Below are 21,349 nucleotides of genomic sequence, written 5' to 3' on the forward strand. Positions count from 1 at the left end.
CCAAATAAATGAACAAAGAAACAAATACATAAATGTAATATAATATTGACAGTCATGGTAATGGCAAGGATGTTGCTATAGTGAATTTACATTCACTGTTCATTTCATAGTTTTCCTCCATGTTAATAAAGTCCACAGTGTATCGATCTCTTGCCTGCAACACCACTTGAAATCCAGCACACATTAACACCACTACTAAAATCACATAAACAAATAAATACAATAATACAACCATTTTTTGTCATGTTCAGAGCCATGACCTGACTGATGGTTATCACAGTATATTATAACACAGTAATAGACAATTGGCTCCTTTTGCTGATCCTGCTTAGCACTAGTTCCCAGTGCCAGAGGAGAGCTGGTTTCTGACTGGGTTCCTGAAGCATAGTCAATTCCCATTGAATTCCAATCAGCAGTCCATCCCTGCGGAGGTCTTGAACAACACACCATGGAAGCAAACTCTGCTGCTTTTAAAGCATCTTTTCCAAGAAGCAATTGTCCTAAAGAACAAAAACTCAGCTTCTTCAATACATCAAATGAGTTACCAACAATTTAGTGATATATTTTAATTAATATATATGCAGAATATATCTTTTTTTTTTCATTTTTCACTAAAAAGTCAGTGGGAGTAGGAATTATCTCCACTTTTCACTGCAGTGTATATTGTCAGTGACAGCTGGTGTCCCACTCCATCTTGAAGTTACACAATGAGATGGGGTCTCTGGCTTCCTGCTCTTTCCCAGTGGCTTGCAAGTGTGCGAGACCTGTGTGCCTCTCCTTCTTCATTTCTGTTCCTCCATTCGTCCATGAATCCCTGTTGCTGCAGCTTGCCTCAACCCTGCAGTCATTTCTGGGGTGATTTCTGTGGCAGCTCTGTCTCATCGAAATTGCTTGTGTGGCCTCTGTCACTGTCTCTGTACCTGCAGTGATCAGAAAGGAATATGATGCAAAATGCCAAGTGGCCCCAAGGTTAAGAAAATAATGTTCTGCTGCAGATTGGACAAACCAAGAAAGAAAATAAATAAATATGTACAATACTGTGCAAAAGTTTTAGGCAGGTGTGAAAAAATGCTGTAAAGCAAAAATGCTTTCAAAAATAGACATGTTAATAGATTATATTTATCAATTAACTAAATGTAAAGTGAGTGAACAGAAGAAAAATCTACATCAAATCCATATTTGGTGTGACAACCCTTTGCCTTCAAAACAGCATCAATTTTCTAGGTTCACTTGCACACAGTTTTTGAAGGAACTCGGCAGGTAGGTTGGCCCAAACATCTTGGAGAACTAACCACAGTTCTTCTGTGGATTTAGGCAGCCTCAGTTGCTTCTCTCTCTTCATGTCATCCCAGACAGACTCGATGATGTTGAGATCAGGGCTCTGTGGGGGCCATACCATCACTTCCAGGACTCCTTGTTCTTCTTTACGCTGAAGATAGTTCTTAATGGCTTTAGCTGTATATATGGGATCGTTGTCATGCCGCAGAATAAATTTGGGCCAATCAGATGCCTCTCTGATGGTATTGCATGATGGATAAGTATCTGCCTGTACTTCTCAGCATTGAGGAGACCATTCATTCTGACCAAATCCCCAACTCCATTTGCAGAAATGCAGCCCCAGACTTGCAAGGAACCTCCACCATGCTTCACTGTTGCCTGCAGACACTCATTCGTGTACCGCTCTCCAGCCCTTCAGAGAACAAACTGCCTTCTACTAGAGCCAAATATTTCAGATTTTGACTCATCAGTCCAGAGCACTTGCTACCATTTTTCTGCACCCTAGATCCTGTGTTTTCATAAATAGTTGAGTCCCTTGGCCTTGTTTCCACTTCAGAGGTATGGCTCTTTGGCCGCAAGTCTTCCATGAAGGACACTTCTGACCAGACTTCTCCGGACAGTAGATGGGAGTACCAGGGTCCCACTGTTTTCTGCCAATTCTGAGCTGATGGCACTGCTGGACATCTTCCGATTGCGAAGGGAAGAAAACATTATTTGTCTTTCATCTGCTGCAGTAAGTTTCCTTGGCCGACCACTGTGTCTACGGTCCTCAACGTTGCCCGTTTCTTTGTGCTTCTTCAAAAGAGCTTGGGACAGCACATCTGGAAACCCCTGTCTGCCTTGAAATGTCTGCCTGGGAGAGACCTTGCTGATGCAGTAGAACTACCTTGTGTCTCAGTCTTGCCATGCTGTATGACTTTTGACAGTAAACTGTCTTCAGCAACTTCACATTGTTAGCTGAGTTTGACTGTTCCTCACCCAGTTTTATTCCTCCTACACAGCTGGTTCTGTTTCAGTTAATGATTTGGTTTCAACCTACATATTGAAATGATGATCATTAGCACCTGTTTGGTATAATTGTTTAATCATACACCTGAATTTATGCCTACAAAATCCCTGACTTTATGCAAGTGTACCTAGAAGAATTGATGCTGTAACACCAAATATGGATTTGATTTAGATTTTTCTTTCGTTCACTACTTTGCATTTTGTTAATTGATAAATATAATCTATTAACATGTCTATTTTTGAATGCATTCTTACTTTACAGCATTTTTTCACTGCCTAAAACTTTTGTATAGTACTATTTGTACATAACTGTATTTTTGCACTTTGCTTGCACTTATGTTGTAAGTCACCCTGTATAAGGGCGTCTGCCAAGAAATAAAAATAATAATAATAATAATACTATGTATTTATACAATTTCTGAAAATTATCTCCAGACAGTATCAGCTGGAGAATTAGCCATGGGCAATGTGTTTTTTCATTCCTTATTAGTTGTTCTTCCTCTGTCTCACCATGTCTTCTTCTGGGGGTTCCCTCACCCCCACAGGAAGTCTCCTACTGTACTTTGTAAAATGTATTATTTTGAATTGCTATGTTTTAGCTAAGTTTAATTTGTAATGATTGATGCCTTGTACTTCTCTGTATTTTTGCACTTATGTTGTAAGTCGCCCTGGATAAGGGTGTCTGCCAAGAAATAAAAATAATAATAAAAATAACATAGTAAATAGACACACAGCTCAGGTTAACAGCAGTTAATCTTTTCAGAGACAACAGCCCAAAAAATGCTATCTGGCTTGACCATGTTCTTGAAGCTCAGGAAGTAAATCGAATGTGTCTACTACTATGGATGTGTTCGAGAGTGGAAAGGGTCAGGCAGTGTCCCACTCTGTAATCACCTACACCAAGAAATTAACCACTAGCCCACTAGCCTCCCTCTTCAAAAGGACTCAACATGATTACAGTGCAAATTGTGCATACCACTTGATGTTGTTACCATGTTTTGGCCCCCATGTACCCACTCCACACCTGTCAACTGTGTCATGATTTGAAAGCTAGGCCTCTGCTTAAACCACCAGGATGTGTGATTATGGCGGCGTTAATTGTTGCAGAACAGGTTAAAAATAGATATCAAAACACAGGGACTTGATTAGCTGCTAGTAGAGTCTGAAAACCCTCCATTCGAGATGTTTAATCACTCATCCTAAAGCGTGATTTCTCATTTACGGATGCTGTGCGTGTGGAGGGCCATACTCATTAAGTGTTTTCCACCCTACTAAATTGAACACGCTTAACAACAAACCAAAACACACACAAAAAAGATGAAAAAAACAAATACAGACAAACTCAAGAGAAAGCATGTAAACTGATGTGGTTAAAACAATTTGGTTGGCAGATTAACCGTTTTCAGACAGGGTAGGGTCACAGATCTGTTGCTGACGTGTGAATGAGGCCACGCAGCTCACACCCCAAACACAGCGAACTAACTTTTCCCATTACAAGTTCAGCACGCTTAAGGTTGCTACAAAATTCCCCCTGACTTATTGACAGTCCCATAAACTGTATTGATGGTGCCATCAGTCTCACCTCTGCTCCTTTTAAGCCATCTCACTGTGGAGAAATGTTATACTTTGCAGTTTCTCAAACTGTGAAATACGGCACCTGCACAATTTTAATCATACACTATAGGGCTCTATTTAGAAAAGAAAGAGGCCGGGACAGTGAGCGTGATAAAGGGATTACCGTTTGTTTACAAAGGAATCCTCCCTGTGTCTTGGCTTGACATTTCTGCAGAGCTGTTAGGATATTAAGGAGTGCCAGCTGATGTTGAGGTTGATGCTAGAGAACTTCAGCTTGGGAAAACACGGGTTCAGAAAAAGGTTAAAAGCTGATTATCTGCTTCTCCCACTTCCAAGCTGATAGGTAAAGTGTGAAATTTAAATGGATCCCCAGGTATTGGCCAAATCTACTGTCAGTCTGACATCTTGAGTGTGTTCAGAAAACAAAAACACCAAATATATATATTTTTAGTTAGGGTAATAGCCTGTGATACCAAAGATGTGCCCAATTACAAGCAATACAACTACTAGCGCTTAAATAATAATCATGGATTGTACATCATCGTGAGTCTCAAGGTCTATAGTGGCTCTTCTCAACCTCTTTCCCATTGTGCTGAATGAGCATTAACTCTCACAAATGTGTGTGTCTCTCTCTCTCTCTCTAGGAGGGGTGTGCATCGCCCAGTCAGTGAAGATCCCTCGAGAGCCCAAAGCAGGGGAGTTTGACAAGATCATTCGGCGGCTCAGGGACAATCCCAATGCCCGGGTTGTTATCCTGTTTGCTAACGAAGATGACATTAAGTGAGTGGTGGCAGGGTGGGGACCTTGTGAAAACGTTGTGTTGTCATGGCTCTGTATAGCTACACACCGTTTTGGTGAAAATGAAAGTGTCTTTCTTAAAGGCCCAATGGCTAAGCTTAAATATTAATAAGATGTCAGTTTCTGTGTCTGTTTATACATACTGTGTGTTGCCTGTGTGTTTAATATTGTTCTCCAGGACCCAAGCTGTAAGGATTTATAGATATACAAATGCAACTGTCTTTACAATTACAATCAATTGTTTTACTACTGAGGAATGGCAGCAGAACATCTATCCTCACTGAATATGATTAACCTTTTCCAAAAGACAGCTGTTTGACGTTTAATGCTGTAATAAAAGCCACCTTATTGCTTTCAGTGAGCTACATCATAGCTAGGGTGTGGCAAAGTGTTGTCGGGCTGACATCATGATTTGTGTTGCTGGTTATTTTCTTTGGGTTTTACACTGTAAATGTCACCTGTTTTCTAGGGTTTCTGTTCATCTAATTTGTCATTACAAGAAATGTAAATAACCTGACTGAAGGTGAACAGACAGCTTCTCTTTCATAAAACACTCTATAACTCTATTGAGTCTATGCAAAACTGTGTTCCAGCCAATCCATAGTTATTGCAGTTATCTTTAGTGGCAGAGTCAATGAAGTGGCTGAAGTACTGGTTTGATTGAAGTCGAGTAATGGAGTGGAATGAACGTGCTGAGGTTGCATAGCCCTGCTCTCTAAATATATATTATGCAGATTTTAGATTAGATCGTCTTTGTTTTCTTAACATTTCAGACCGTGGTTTCTCTCCAGTTCAGATCTTCAAACATACAGTTATAATGTGTTTATTTTAGTAAATATGATCAGACCTTTGAACCTCAGTCACAGTTTGAGCTGCTTAGTCCCAAAGGCACTGCAGCAACAGATTAGTTCCCTCTACATGATTTATACACTCTTGGCAGATCAGGGGAGTGATGTGATTGTAACAGGGTCATATACACAATTAGTACTGTAACACACACTATCAATATTTACCATATCATTATAGTTTCTCTCTATGTATTCCCTTGAGATGGCATGTTGTTATGTACTGAGCTGTGCAAGACACACCTGTGTGGTTGTGCTGTGTAGACACATCCTGCCAGAAAGCCTTTATCTGAGTTGTCTCTTTGCCTCAGAGTGGCCTGCAAGAGTTATGGTCACTGCATTCAAAGCACAGTGATCTGCCTGCGGTGGAAAAAGCTCTGTGAACGCAACAGGGTTACACTCACTCTGTGTGGAATGTGTGCACTGACGGGTCATGGCCATGCTTTATGGGATGAAAACATAGAGTGTAGAGAAACGATAGTGTCTGAGCCCAGGGGGAATCTCACCCAGGAGACTGTAGAGTAAGACCATGTGAACGCATGCTCGGGTGAGTCAGCCTAGGGTTGCCTCTTGACAGTGTGCCCTGGGGTTTGATGGTGTAGTGTGAAAACAGCTAATGGGTTTGAGATGATGATGATGCTCGTTTTCACTTCAACATGCGATGCTTTAGTACAACACCCTACACAGTGTTCCTTACACAGAATGCACGATGCACTGAGTTTTTTGAGCACTTTTTTTTTTTTCACACTGTCTTGACATTCTTTTTCCTTTTGGGCTATTTCATTCTTTTTATGGCACAATATAATCTATAAATACTTCACAGTTGCTATGACAAGATTTAGTCAAGATAATGCATGAGGGTAAACATGCAGTTTGTCAATTTTCTACTTATCAATTAACATTCAAGTGGAACAGAATCACAATCGACAACTCCTTCAGTCTTGAGTGTATTAGAGTCGTCCAAGCTATCAATATGAGTATTGACAGTCCTCTGTTGATGCTTTAGCTGGATATGACATGGGATTACGAAGGATAAAAAAAACGGATATTATTAATCTTTCCTTGGCCAATACAAGGGTTGTTGTTGAGAGCTGTGGTGATTACAGTTGCAAAAGTAGGAGATGGGGAAAGGAGGAGAACTGTCGAATGGAAAAAATATGAAGAGAAGTAGTGCAGCCGTGAATCTATCTAGTTTAGCTTATGTGACATGAAGGCAAAAACAAAGTATAAAGATAAGCATCTCCAAAGTATATTTAGTGTCAAACGAAGAATATAAAAAAAACATCAAAGAGTATCCACAATGAATAGGCCAGAGAATTCAATTCAAATAAGGTCGTCCCTCCAACTGTAAACTATTTCCATACACTTCTGTTGTTCCTTTTATCTTTTCACCTCTCTTAATGCTTCAGCCTTTTCTTCAGTAATCTTTCCTTTTCATGGTTAACACTGCAGTGATTTCTTTAAGACGATTCTTAAGTTGTACACACAGATATCTACAATAACACTGAGGGATGCGTGTTAATGTCTTTGGACTTAAAAGAGGTACCAATGCTGGTATTTCAAGGTTTCTCTGTAATGCTCTAATAGGATTAAAAAGGGAAAATCAGATCTTCATTTTCAAAACAAAAATCACAAAACTGGGTTTGGATGATATTCTAAGCCTTATTTATTTATGTATACCTCTTGGATTCCCAGAGTGTGTTTTTATATTTGCATCTTCAGCCCTTCACCTCAGCCAACCTGGTTTCTGTAAGACATGACTAATCCCCTTAAAGTGTTATCACCTTGGGAGTATTAGAACTGCAGAACTACATTGAATCAGTGGCCCAGTTTTTCATAGAAAGATAAACTCGTTCCCTTCTCCCGTGAACAGGCATGCACCGACATGGCAGTTCCCAAAATTGCAGTCACTGCCTTCTCATTTCCTTTATGTTTCTCCTTCCTCATGTACAAGTTCCAACTCCAAGCCAGATAAACAGCTAGCACTTTCAATAACAGCACCATTGCTCAGTATATTATATCTGTTGTCTAAACCTGATTAGCTTTCTTAAATGAGTCACTTCCAAAAAACATTTGGATGTATAACCTGAAGACCACAAGCTGGGAACTGCTGTTGTAAATCAGGGGTGAAAGAGGAACAGGAGACACCTCCAGTGAAGGCTGAGTAGAGTAGGTGACTGAGCCCAGTGCAGGCCAGCTCTTTTAGAATACTGACTCAGCCTTTGAGTGAAGATGCTGGCTCACCCCTCTGACAATACGCTAAGCAGACTGATGTCATTCCCAAGTGGTGCCATACACTATTTCCTATCAGGTTCTCCCTCTTAGGCCTAGGGACCTGTTTCTTGATGTAGTGATTTCAGTCAATGGAAGTGGTCAGCTGTGACAAGACATCCACCCTGTCTTAGCTGGAAGGGACAGGGAGATGCACTTGTGCCATTGAAAGAGCTTTGCATTGTTGAAGTGTGAGGAACACTCAGCTTATTGACAAAGTTGAGCACAAAGACCCATTTCTCTACAGTCTGTCACCGGAGTTTCATTTGAAAGACTGTCAGCCATTCCCCATGGCGATGTCTAACCCCTTAATGTTGCATCCACATGTGTGGTGGCTTCTTCTTACCGAATTTATTCTGCTTTACACTTGACCGTGAGAGGAGTGTGTGATGAACTGAGTGGAGTGGGTGGGTTGCTCTTAGGGCTTTCACTGTGCAAGGTTTTTTTCGCCCTCAGTCTCTGCCTGCAGTTATAATCAAAGGAGGAGACCTGGCACACTTCCAGCATCCCAATTGCGGGAATAAGAGAAAACAAATATTGTTTGCAGGGCATTCACCTTCTTCTGGTTAGTAAGCTTTCTGTGTGAGAAGCTGCACTGATGAATGAAAAGAAATGCTTGCAGAGCCCCTCACAGATTTACCTCCTAAGTGATCTGTTAACGGTATCATTAAACATCAAAGGCAGCTTTAGAAAATTGGATGGCTTAGTGGCTCAGTTGTCACCAAAGTATAGAATTGAGGAGGAGGTACAAAACCACCAAATTAAACAAGCAGCCTCTTTGAAAAAATATTTCAATACAGTGCGAGAGCAATAAACAACAGCAACAATTGCTACAACTTTGTTTTAACACTATCAGTTCCCTGCTAAAAAGTCAAGGCTTGGCTGATTTCACATCCATTGCTCGGTGAGTTATGCTGTGTATCTAAATGCATTTGCCAACTCCATTTACTTTTAATCCAGTGATTTCTGTAGAAAACATTAATTTGCTCTGTTATTTGTAGGGACTAGTAAGGCATTGTCCCTTGCAGATTTCTAAGAAACCACAACTAATTGGGTTAGACTGCCGAGTCATGTAAAAGCCTCTTGGTATCTGTAATTCGATTGCCATGCTTTTACCTTGAACCAGATTTCAGCATCTTGTAAGTATGCAGTAGAAATTGCTGGGGCAAATGATTTCCAGTGCAGCTAGCCAACACACATTACCCTGAAAATGGCTTCAAGGGGGATTATAATTGACTGTCAAAAGATAGATTCCCTCAGAGTATAGAGTAGGTTAAAACAAGCAAAGCACATATCAGGTAGATGCAGAGAATTTAAATTTTAGTTGTTAAACTAAGCAGGATTGGCAGATGCTTCAGCCTTCTAGCACCAGGAAGCTGTATGAAATGTCTTATTTAGATAGCATTGTCAAATAGGAAAGATACTATAGCAGCTACACGATGTCACTGGGGCTTTCTGTGTGCCATTACAGCTTCCTTACAGAAAGAAAAGTGTAACAGACAGCTCAACAGTGCTCTCTCAACTGTAGTTTTCACATTCTTTGGAAAGAGTGTGAAAAGCACCAAGTAACAGCCTTATATGATTTTAAATGGAAGCCCAAACGCGTAGTAAGAAAAGTAACTAATACTGTAGCAACTGATAACAATTACACTTTGCAAATCAATAGTAGTTATAATACAAAATAAATAAATACTACAACTGCTGCTAATAATAATATTACTAGCCAGCTATTCACTGCAAATTGTTCACGTATAGTTCGCTGGAGGAAGGTGTACCTACTGTCCCACCCTCCTTCTTCTTTAGTCTGCGTGGCACTGTGTCCACAACGCCAGTCTCCAGACCACAGGCAGCCGTGCGGAGTACAGATCTAATTAGGCATGAGGCCTGTGAGAACAGCAGGGAGGGAGGCTGGCTCATAATTCAACTCCCGGCGTCTGGTAATTAGTTCAATTACCTCGGAGGGATCGGCAACATGCTAATGCTGAAGCGGAAACCACCTGCTTCTCACCTGTCAGAGCTGTGTGAGAGAAGGACCTGTTCCCAGAATCCCTACAGGTGGCACGCTCTCACCGCAGCGCACTGACGGCTGGATCGGGCACAGCAGCGAGACGAGCTTCAGAACGAGGGAAGGAACACAAAAGCCGCTGCAGAGGGGAGTCTTTAACTCTCCATCTGTTTCATGCCCCTTCCACTTAAGAGGATAGCTGTCGTACACCACTGTAGGCACACGTGGCTCGATCCGCTATTGTTCACCACTGGACGCAACAGAGTCTAGCATGTGACGCACTGAACAGCAAAGTTTTAACATGTTGTAATGTTGGGAGATGTATGAATAAAGATTACACTCTCTAACGATGGCAGCCTGAATCCTTCTGCTCTTGTTTCAACAGGAGGCTTTTGCTGGCAGCCAAGAAAGCCAATCAGACAGGGCACTTCCTATGGGTGGGCTCAGACAGCTGGGGCTCCAAAATCTCCCCGGTGCTGCACCAGGAAGAGATAGCAGAGGGCGCGGTCACCATTCTGCCCAAACGACTGTCTGTCAGAGGTAAGGACTGTCTCTCTTCCTTTATTTGATTCAACTTGTGAATCTCGATTCTCTCTTCTCTCTAAACTTTTTCCTTTCATACTTTTTTATATATATTTTTTCCTTACATACATTTCTATCAAAGTAATGCAAATGTTACACCGGGGAATCTGAACTCAACAAGCCTTTTCATGTCAAGGCTTGTGCAGTCATTCAAAGTTCAGAAAAGCCTTAAAAACAGTCCATTGCTCAGATTATCTTTTTCAATAGAGGCGTTCAGCAGAGTCTGAAGCAGTCAGCCAAGGAGTGGAGTTAACAACAGAGACTAGGAGCACAGTAGAGAATGTGCTAGTTACAGGGAGGGATACAACACCATGAAACTTCATTACACACAGGGCAGCACCACAGCCAGAAGCACCGGTAAATAACCGCTGTGTTTGACCTTTCCAGGTTTCGATCGGTACTTCATAAGCCGCACTCTGGATAACAACAGGAGAAATATCTGGTTTGCTGAATTCTGGGAAGACAACTTCCACTGCAAACTCAGCCGTCACGCACTGAAGAAAGGGTCCAACATCAAGAAGTGCACAAGTAAGAACCCTGCTCACATCCTCAGAGTGTTACACTGTGCTCAGCAACATTTGCGGATCATTTATATTCAGGTGGAAACATGAATATCTAGACTACATGTCGGTAGAGGACCTATAAACATAATAACATGAAACTGGCACGCAAGTATTAACCCTTTCGACAGGGTGGCCATCTGACTTTGAATGGAGAGAACTCATTGGCTGTGTTCATATATGCACTGCAGTCTTGCCAAATGTGGTGCCTTAAGTGTCCAGTTTATATTAGGAAGGCTGTAGTACAACAATGGTATTACCTAGACACATCCTTAACATGTTTGTGCAGAGGGGCTTGCTGTACTGTTGCCATCCAAACTCTCTCGTTGTTACGTGGGTTACAGCAGAAGAGCCCGCTTCAAGCACAATGATTAGAATGTCATTACAAAACCAACTAAAACATGACCATATATCATAATATTGCTCATAATATATTAGTGTCGTTTTGCTTTTATTACGTGTTTTCATATATAATTATTGTGGAAGTAGGGACTGCTGTTGTCATTTGGCCTGATCAGTTTCAATCTGCCACTTAAAGCACATCATTTGACAGGACTGAAACACACAGGCCAAGCAGCCATTGTCATCTCTGGTGTGCTATTTATTCATATTATTCATATTATTATTCATATTATTATTATTATTATTATTATTATTATTATTATTATTATTTTAATCCCTGGCTTGTCTCCTTGATTATATTCAGCCCCTTGCAGATATTTCACTCAAGCAGAAGTGGAGGAGAACTTTAATCTCCTCCTGGGAAAGTGAAGCTATTTTGGGTAATTGTAAAGGCTGTCTAGAGTTCAGTCTCTACCACAGGAGTGCTCTGGCATGGCCACCACAGGCATTTGGGATTTTGAAGGAATTTTGTACTTCTCAGGAGTCAATTACCTGAAAGCTGACACCATTGCTATAATTCCAGATTAACCTTTATACCATATGCAAATCCATATGGTTTTATAACCAGTCCTGTACATTATCGTAAGGCACCGGCAAAGCTGAAATACCGGTTCCCTGGATTAGACAGATCTTAAATACTTGTTTAGCTTGGTTTAAATACCATTAGATTCAGGTCTTGTCAATCAACTTGTAATCAACATGCAAGCACATAGATACTTCATACTAGATTTCCAAGGAAACAGACATCTGTAGACATCAAGCAGTTCAAGATGATACCGAAACTCAATTGAGCAGATGAGTTTTGAGGTTCTCTCATCTTTACTGGGTTAGCTAATCAGCAGAAGAAAGAAACACATTTCCTTGAAGTTCAACAACAGGTTTTCTGAATATGCTTTTAAACCAGAATGCTCTTGCATGATTGTTAACACAGCGCACATACATTCACTCTCTCAAGTCTCAGCTAGTTGATTATGTGGCACCGCACAATACCAATCAGACAGATACGACAATTACTCTAACCGAAACACAATTAACAGCGAATCAAATCAGCACATTAGAAACAAACTCTGAAGCCATTAAATTCAATAGGCACTCCAGAGAAGGTAGCTTTCATTTTCCAGTGAACTTAAATTTAATAGGTTGTGAACTAGAGTCAGAGGTCTAGAATGTCCAGAGCAGAGAGAACATGCAAGGATCGCTTTCTGATTTCATCAGGATTGTGGGTGATTGTCGTCTCATTTATAGGCCAGCTAGATAGTTCGGTATTCCTGCATTTCTTCAAGTCAGATGTAATCATCTAGAGACTGTATTAAGTCCATACAGAACAATGTAGGTCTGAATATTGGAGATGGAACAGACAAGCTGATCAAAATACTTGAAATGTTTTATTTGAAAACAAACAGGCTGTGTTTGGCAGTTTGCTCTGTTTTCTATCATAATGCTGTGATTGTTATTAAGAGAAAAATCAATATACATTTCATCACCAACCAAGTAATTTATTAATTAAAATGCATTTTGGCGACTCTATCAAGTGGCAGTCTTTGCCTTTTTATAATGAGGCAAAGACACTAGATTAACTGAACAAGTAAAAGGAATCTGAAAGCCACAAGAATGTATACTCCAGAGCCGTTGATTTACCGCCATCTGGGATGAAAACCATATGTCATATAAGATTATAGGCATGCTTCAGCAAAAATCAAACACTTTAAAGATGTCTTAGTGTGGCTCCTGCTGATGAGAATTGCATCTTAACAAAGGTATAAAAGTGGAACCTGTGAGCTTAATTGATAGAGGTGTGACACTTCACAGGAGTGGCATTTTCAAGTTGGATATCACTTTGTGGTTTAATGCCAGTACTACACACGGTTTGCATTTAATCTCAATGCATAATTATTAAATGTTGAGTTTTCAGACTAAGAACACATGTCATTTAGTTAGATATTATTTCCAAGGGTGTGAAATCTGTAGTCTGGAGATTTCTGCTTGCTGTACCGTCAAGCAGAATGTAAGGCAGGGGAATGGAAAACAATAGACGATGTACGCGGAGGATGGATATTTGAAGTCACAGAAATATCACCTATTTGACATTGACTGAACCTGTCTGATGCTTTAAAATAAAGAAATAATACATCCTGGGTTTGGAAGCAGATGCCTTATCAGAGCATTTGTCTGCTGCAATTAATGTCTTTGATGAGAACGCAAAGCACTCCACTCCCAGCTGAGCAGCCTGGTTGTCTCTCTCTGAAGTAAACAATCAAAAAGCACAACTACTCCAAAAGCAGATCAACACTTTACACATAAACGCGGGAGTAATTAAACTCAACAGCCACTCAATCACTAAGCGGCTCCTCCATTTTCCACTGACCTTGGACTCAGGAAGCGGGGACACCTGATTGGTACACTGCCCTACAAACACACAGGGATGATTATGGGGCTGTCAGTAGGAATGTGTACTTCAGTACCAACTACAATGCACTGTATCACCAAAATCATGGCAAAGCACCAACCTCAGTAACAAATTGTACATAATGATCTCTTGAAGACCTTTCTTGACTGTAAATACATATAGCGATGACATGTACAAGGACACACAGTCAGCATCGTTAGAGTTCTATAGTGAGGGCCCACAAATCTGCTTCATATAAACTGTGTAGTTTTAGCCTGACTGTGATTAATTCCACAGCCAAGAAAACATACTCTGTACTCTTGTAGCTCCTCAATAATGAGTTGTGTTCCAAAGCAGCGCTGACCATCGTTGAGCTCCATCTGGAGTTGAACTTTTAAAACCATCTTTGAACAATGGGTGATGACTGGACTGCTGTATTAGATCTTGTTATGTATTTACTAAGAGCCTTGCAGTGTCATCAGCTTGGGAGTCAGATAACTAAGGAAGGAATTAACTCAATAAGTCTATATTGTTCCTATATATTGTACATAAATATTAATCACAAGTAATTAATATTTTCATTTCTGATAATGTTTTTGGAACTTTAGTACATTAAAACTCCTTAAACAGTTATTGTGGGTCACATTAAACACCATATTTTCCTTTTTACATCAATTTGCTATTTGTTTTTTGGCACTTGAGATTATTATATATATATATATATATATATATATATATATATATATATATATATATATAGTCATAGCCTTATGGGTAAGACTTTATAATAAGGTATTGTTTATTCATATGTTATTAATGATTTATAAATGTTTAATAGGTGATTAATATATACTGTATAAATCCACAATAATGCATTATATGATATAGCAATATATGGAATGGCCACAAAGGTAGCTTAGAAGTGGCTCTCTTATAAGTAATTAATAAACAGGTTATAACAAACTTCACTACCAAATTTCAAAAGAAATCCAAATCCCTGCAGTTTCCCCATCGCAGACTAGTCAAACTATACAGGCTGTGGGTCTGTTATGTAATTCTTCAAAACAATGGTAATAAAGTGATGTAAAAAATGATGACTAAGTTAAATCATTTTCCTCTGCATTATTAATGGAGTTAATTTCCAACAATTCATTAAAGACCTTTTTTCTCCCCCAGAACTCAGGCTTAATAAAAGAATAGGAATTTAATTACTAAGACACTTCTTTAAAATCTTGTTTTTATAATCAAACATTAAACATCTCATCAGTCATACTCTGCACAATGGTGAGGCACTCTTTTATGTGCACAAAAGTCTTACTATGCAAATGGTGAAATCCCAAAGCTGGTGCTGTAGCCTACCAGTAAATCTGATCTTTTACAATTTGGGTTCAGGGTGTCCAAATGTTTAAACACAGTGTAAAACGTAAACTATAAGTAGTGCCTAAGTAGGAAATTGATGTTTTTGTCAGTAATAAGCTGAAGCTGGCAGGATGAGTCATTTTTTTTTTTTTCTAACTCGTTTTTTTCCACCACATGTGTTTTTTGTTTAAAGAGTTCTCTACCAAGGTGATATATTGTATTATCTTGAAAGGAAGATCTCTTTTCCCATGCCTTCTCCGTGTAACACAATGTGAAATTACTTAAATTTTATGATAGCCGCGTCTCCTTCATGTTACAAAAGATAAAAAAGACTGGTTCAAAAAACACACCAACATTCATCTTGTTCTGAGTGATTTCAAACTGATGTCAGCACCAAGTTCTCTCTAAAAGTGAACTATAATTTTGACTTGGTAATATTGCATATCTCATGCTCATTCATGATAAATATGTATCACTCTACAGTACATGAGAAGCTGGTATGTGCAGATTGCAGATTCTGTGGCCCTCAACATACCGCTTATGCCACACAGACTATTTGTAAGCCACATCTGTGTTCTAACATTATAGCTTTACATCAACCTTCATAACATCGGACAAGTAGTAGTATCCTACTGGATAACCATATACCCAGAAAGGCGTACTGCTTGGAGAGAGTTCCCAGCACAGCCCAGCATGTTCGTGTTAAGGTGCTACCAATATGTAAGGTAACAATCACTGCATTCTGCTGAACCAGCAAATACAGTGCCAGCGGAGATGGGAAAACACTGACATCCACAACACCTACAGAGGGAATACAAAAAAAATGTCCATCAGCAAAACCCTTATGTAAATTAATCTCAGGACCGAATTTACTCCACCCTTCATACATATTGTATGCATTAAGCAGATATCATCTTAAACCAACAGGAAGTAAAACCTTGTTCTTTTATCACCTTGTGGAGTACAATGCCTCTCTATCTCCCTGGCTTCTGTAAATATCATTGAAATATAGAGCCTGATAAAATAACTTTATTTTCCACTCCTGTAATGTCAACTGGGGAAGAGAAATCATGAGCAATGAATGGGTCATCTTGATCCAAGTCTATTCTGAGGAGAAGAGAATAGGTCACTGGAAGTTTAAACCACACTCCATCCTAAAGATCCTTCAACTGGTGGCTTGCATGTCAATTTGTGAAAGGTTAAGTCATTTTTTGCAATGCATTTACATATCAGCTGTCAACGAGGCAATTCTCATGGCAAGTTGCAGATGTTCAATGCTGTTCTAATAGGACCTGCACAGACATCCTTAAGAGGAAAGAGTCCACCGCCCCTTGCCTTGGCTGTAGACTGACACAGAGCTGTGTCTGTGTGGCAAATAGAACCAACACAGCCATCCTCGCATGTCTGCTACTGCAAAACAGACTGCGTCAGATGATGTAGAAAGAATTAAGCATTTGCTGCATGGTCACAGGCCACTGAAGCACGATGGAACAACATTTAGAAGGACCTACAATAGAAGAGGTTTGTAAACATCCGCATTTATAAACCCCTCAGGGAAGCCAAAAGCACAGAAATAATGTAGGTGCACAATGGGGGGGAGAGAGGAAGACAGAGAGGAACTGCAGGGCCAGTGACCAGTTGTATAAAACATTTTCAGTATTGAATTGCTGAAGTATGAAGTACAGCATTTTCCCCATAACTAGGGTATTGACTTGTGTGGCGTTACCTTGTGAAACACCCAGGGAATGTAACACTTAGGGGTGAAACTAGGGGGAAACATGAGCAGTCTTATGAAATTGGCCAAAGGGTTGAAAACCTGCAATAGGGTATTGTGTTCTTACTGCGTATTATCTTCAGTGTGTTATTATGGTTTTGCCATACAGATGACATTGAATACAGTGCTTTCCAAGTATGAAGTATCTTGGTTGGTTTAGACAATTCCTTTCACCAAAGCTATCAGGGATTTAGTGAAGGCTGTTCATTTATTTGAAGGAGAGGCACTTGAAAAAATTTGATTGTTTCCAGAGTCTGCCAGCCAAGGATCACAAAAGAGATTGAAAAGACTGCTGATGTTTACTGTTAATCATGGGGTCATACAAACTGAGCTTCTGAGTATCCTTCTTTTATCGATCTTCTAGATTCTACCCACACTTTAGTTGTGAAGTACACCTGCTGTGATATACAAGCAAACAAGAAAAGGAAAAAAAAGAAATTAATGCAGTAGTTGAAAAGCTGCAAAAACAGAAAGCAACCCTAACAAACCTACAAACATGTTCCAGATAAAATGGACAAGGTTTCTAACATAGACCTGTTTTTCTTTCTTTTAATTGCTTAAGTTCTGTGAGTTGATTTTATGATGTTTTAAAGATGATCTAATATAAGGTTAAAGAATGTGTGAACTTTCAGAATAGAGGCAAGGCTATTCAACAGAGAAAGGTTCGGAAAACCTTTCCAGTTTTATGTGATTTTATGACATTTTAAAAGTGTTTACAACACCTTAATTCACCCCAATTAATATAAAAAAGAGGAATGTGTTTCACAAATGTTCCCTAACAAAACAGCAACTTGAAATATACAGTACACTTTATACTCTAAAGGCCACGATGGTCAGTGGTTCAATAGAAGTTGAGACATCTTGATCTGGCTTCAGCTGACCTCCCTTGAGCTACTGGACCCATATTACCCACAGCACAGCACCTCACAGCTTTTCAGTTGCAGCCTCTGTTCCAGCCAGGCCCTTAATTCTTAAATTGAATCAATGAAACCCAGGTCAGATTCTGAGCCACTAAGCTCATTTAATGCCAAGTATTAATCTCAAAGTGGAGTGGCCCATGAAGACCAGCTCGACTGGCCCCCTATCCACCTCCCCACCCCCCCCCCCCCTTCACCTAACTGAGCACAGTGTCTCGTGTCATTACAGTAGATTAGAGCAAATTGCGCTCTGTTCAATGTGTTGATTAAAGAAATCACAGCCAATTACCATTATGTACTGGAGCAGTAATTAGGAAGCCTGAGTATCCTAAAGAACGATTAATAAAGAATGCTAATTTAGTTCAACATTAGCAACATATATTTGATTTCCTCATAATGCATTATGTTTTTTTTTTTTTTGTTTTTTTTTTTAGTTAGGAACTGAGGACCCATATTATATAGTTGGTGTTGCACTATATCTATGGCTTTTTAATGGAGGAAGGTAAAACTAAAATGTGTGGTGCCATCATTTGTCTTGATACATACTAACTGAATTAAATGGATGCAATTGACAAAACAAAACAAAAAATTCAGCAAATAAAAAAATCCTCATATTACTTGACAGTGTGCTAATTTATACATGGACGTTATGAACGGCTGGCTGAAGAGAGAGCCCGAGTCTGTCAGATCAGATGCAGTGCGATTATGTCTCATTAAAAAAGGAGTTCTGTAATTTTCTTGAGAAATGAGAACTGTAAAGTTTTCTGAAAATATCACTTAAAGTGTGTTCAGGGTCGTGATGCATTCTGTTACAAGGAACATTGGAGTTTTATATGTAGTGAAAGCCGCTGTGCTGTACTGTGCTAGATTATAGCTTTTAGAGCACTTGACACTTTGTTTTTAAAGACACTTTGGATCTGTTAGCCATATTCTCGGTTGTGGAAAATGTGTATTTTAAAGGCAACATTTTCTGTTGTTGTGTTATGTCAAAAAAAAACATTAAAACTATACAAACCATCCCCCGACCCCATACAACCTCACAGCTTTTAATAATGGGGATGTGCCATATTTATCATGGTGTCTGCTGTGTCTAAATCGGTCATTTAGCATGTTAGACACATTGTCTCAATTAGTTACAATGCATAAAATTAACTGGACTGATAAATAATTGTGTGATTAATTTGGCTCCCGAACCTTTTAACCCTAGATCATCACTGTCACTGAAAACCATAAGGGGGGGCTTTATATAGGCTGGCACATCAGCTGAGGCCAGAGGTCAATTGAGTGTCGCTCTTGACATCTGTGGGTATTAGTCATCACACAGTCGCCACACGGAGAGTTGAAAGAATTGGGTATGTTAGGAGAATGAATGGGTCTCTTTTTGTCAATTAAGCTCTCAGATACGCCTGTAATTGATGCTCTGTGCTGATGGCCCTCCATCTTCATTTCAACTGTATACAGAGATTTTCTGAATAAAATAAAAAAATCAATAATGAAGATATGTTTGCTGTTGAAAAGCTGTCGATAATGAGTGCTTTTGAGATGTTTTTATTCAATGCCCGCGTCAAGGCTAGTAACCCCATTCTGAAGAGCCACAGCATATTCCTGGAGCTGAAACCTTTTATCGCCGCTGCACACAGGCGCCCTGTCTAACGCTCAAATGATTCACAGCAGTTTCGGCTTTTCAATGCCTCGGGGAGCAACACATGTAACTTTGAGCTAATACACCCCTAAAACACCAACATGACTCAAGACCCCGCTGTGTTTCTGTGTTTGACCCTTCTTTACGAAACCTGGCAGACCTACTGATTTGACTCATTGTGAGGCCGGAAACATTGAGATCCTGAAAGTGTTCTGCTCACAAGGGGGGTGGGCGCTTGGAGAGAGAGGGAGGGAAAAGAGAGAGAGAAGGAGGAAAAGTGAGAGAGACGCACTTTATCTGTGAATTAAAGACCTGTAATTGATATTGATTAATGCAGAGAGGAACTGGTTGAGGTCAGATTTCATGATACTGGGGCCATGGCCCATCTGTCTTAATTAATCCCCAGAGAGAAGAATATATCCCAGAGTTTCACAAATCAAATGCATAAACAAGCCTGTATTCCTTCACCTGCTCACCTGCACACACATTAAGCGATGTGAGCTCAGACCAGAGACCTACATGCATATTGTTATTACTATTAACATAAGAATGCACACATGTAAGCTTTCTGTGCATCAGACAAGATGCATGTACAGTATGTGCCGAACTGTGGCTCCAACAACTTGCATTTAAATAAAGGCAGTGCAAGGACACAGATCTGGAATTTAATTAATCTAATACAATTTTAAATGAGCATGAGTTATATAGCTGCCTCAGGACTGCAACACAACTGGGAAAACTGGTTTTCAAATATTTAAGTATTTCGAGAAAAATCGAAATATTTGAATATTATAAATGCAGTTGACATCAAATGAAATATATAATACTTTTATACATATATGCAATAAATTATTTGAAATGTTTGGTAATTATTGTATCCAGGTTTTCATGGCACTAATGCAGAACTGTAGGCAAATCTTTTCAAGCCAGTCCGTACATGAACAATACATGAACAATTTTATTGATTGTACAACAGGTGACTTGCCACAGGGCATTTTTTTATTTTCCAGTTTGAACTGCATTTACTGGGAAAAGAATATCTCCTGAAAGTGAAAACCTGCTGTAAACTAATAAATAAAATGACAAACCTACCTTTTTATTTACTTACCAGTTCTTCACCAAACAGATAAAAACACTTTATTAAGCAGTTCCATTAGGTTTTGGCTGCAGTAATGAAACTTCACACATATAAGTCGCCCAGTGCTTGTGATTTCAGTGCTCATCAAAAACAGGACTGAAACCCCGCTGGCTCATCCTTATAGTTTAGTGCTGTCCCGAATACTCCCTTCTCTCCGAGAGGCTGCCACTGCCACTGAGGGCTATTTTGAAACAACCCAGTAAACTGATTTCATTTTGTCAGGGCAAAGCCTAGCCTTAGTATTTACAGCTCCATTAACTGAATAGGTTCCTCGGCCATGAAAACTTTACCTCCTGAGTTTATAGCCCATGTATTGTATTGGATTCTGGAATCTCCTTCACAGGTCCAAACTAGCAAAAAAACATCTCCAACAAAAGATGGGTATCCAAGCGCAGGACATCTGTGACATTGTTCTTCAACATCCAAATCCTCAGTCAATCTTTACTCTTATATATGATACGACATTGCAATGTCACACGGAGATACTTTATACTATAGGACTCTGTATTAAAGTATTAGGTTACCTGCCCCTAAATAAAGTGTAATATTGTCATTTAGTCCTACCAACAGTACACAGAACACCAGGAAAAGCTCAGGTATCTCACTAAAATTAAGTTTTGATACACGGTTTATAATATGGTGGGCTGGTGGAAGATGCTCCTGTGATGAACAAAAGCTTGGGGTTGAGGTGCTTGGTTTGAATACCTATGAGGAAAGAGTACAACAGTGTTGGCTTAAATTATTCATAGACACTGTTAATAGCAAACGTTGTTGGTCATAAAGCAGCATTGGTAAAACATTGCATTTTG

General features: G+C 39.6%; 1 protein-coding gene across 1 annotated transcript in view; it reads left to right on the top strand.

Annotated features, from left to right (window-relative positions):
* Positions 1-21,349, top strand: part of grm4 (glutamate receptor, metabotropic 4) — a 273,255-nt gene that overhangs the window by 191,723 nt on the left and 60,183 nt on the right. The window contains exons 4-6 of the mRNA XM_066703560.1: positions 4,506-4,641; positions 10,166-10,320; positions 10,750-10,890. Of these exons, the coding sequence (XP_066559657.1) occupies positions 4,506-4,641; positions 10,166-10,320; positions 10,750-10,890 (432 nt within the window). The remainder of the gene's footprint in view (positions 1-4,505; positions 4,642-10,165; positions 10,321-10,749; positions 10,891-21,349) is intronic.

Source organism: Amia ocellicauda, chromosome 5 (genome assembly GCF_036373705.1).
Source record: "Amia ocellicauda isolate fAmiCal2 chromosome 5, fAmiCal2.hap1, whole genome shotgun sequence".
In the NCBI taxonomy this organism is placed as follows: domain Eukaryota; kingdom Metazoa; phylum Chordata; class Actinopteri; order Amiiformes; family Amiidae; genus Amia; species Amia ocellicauda.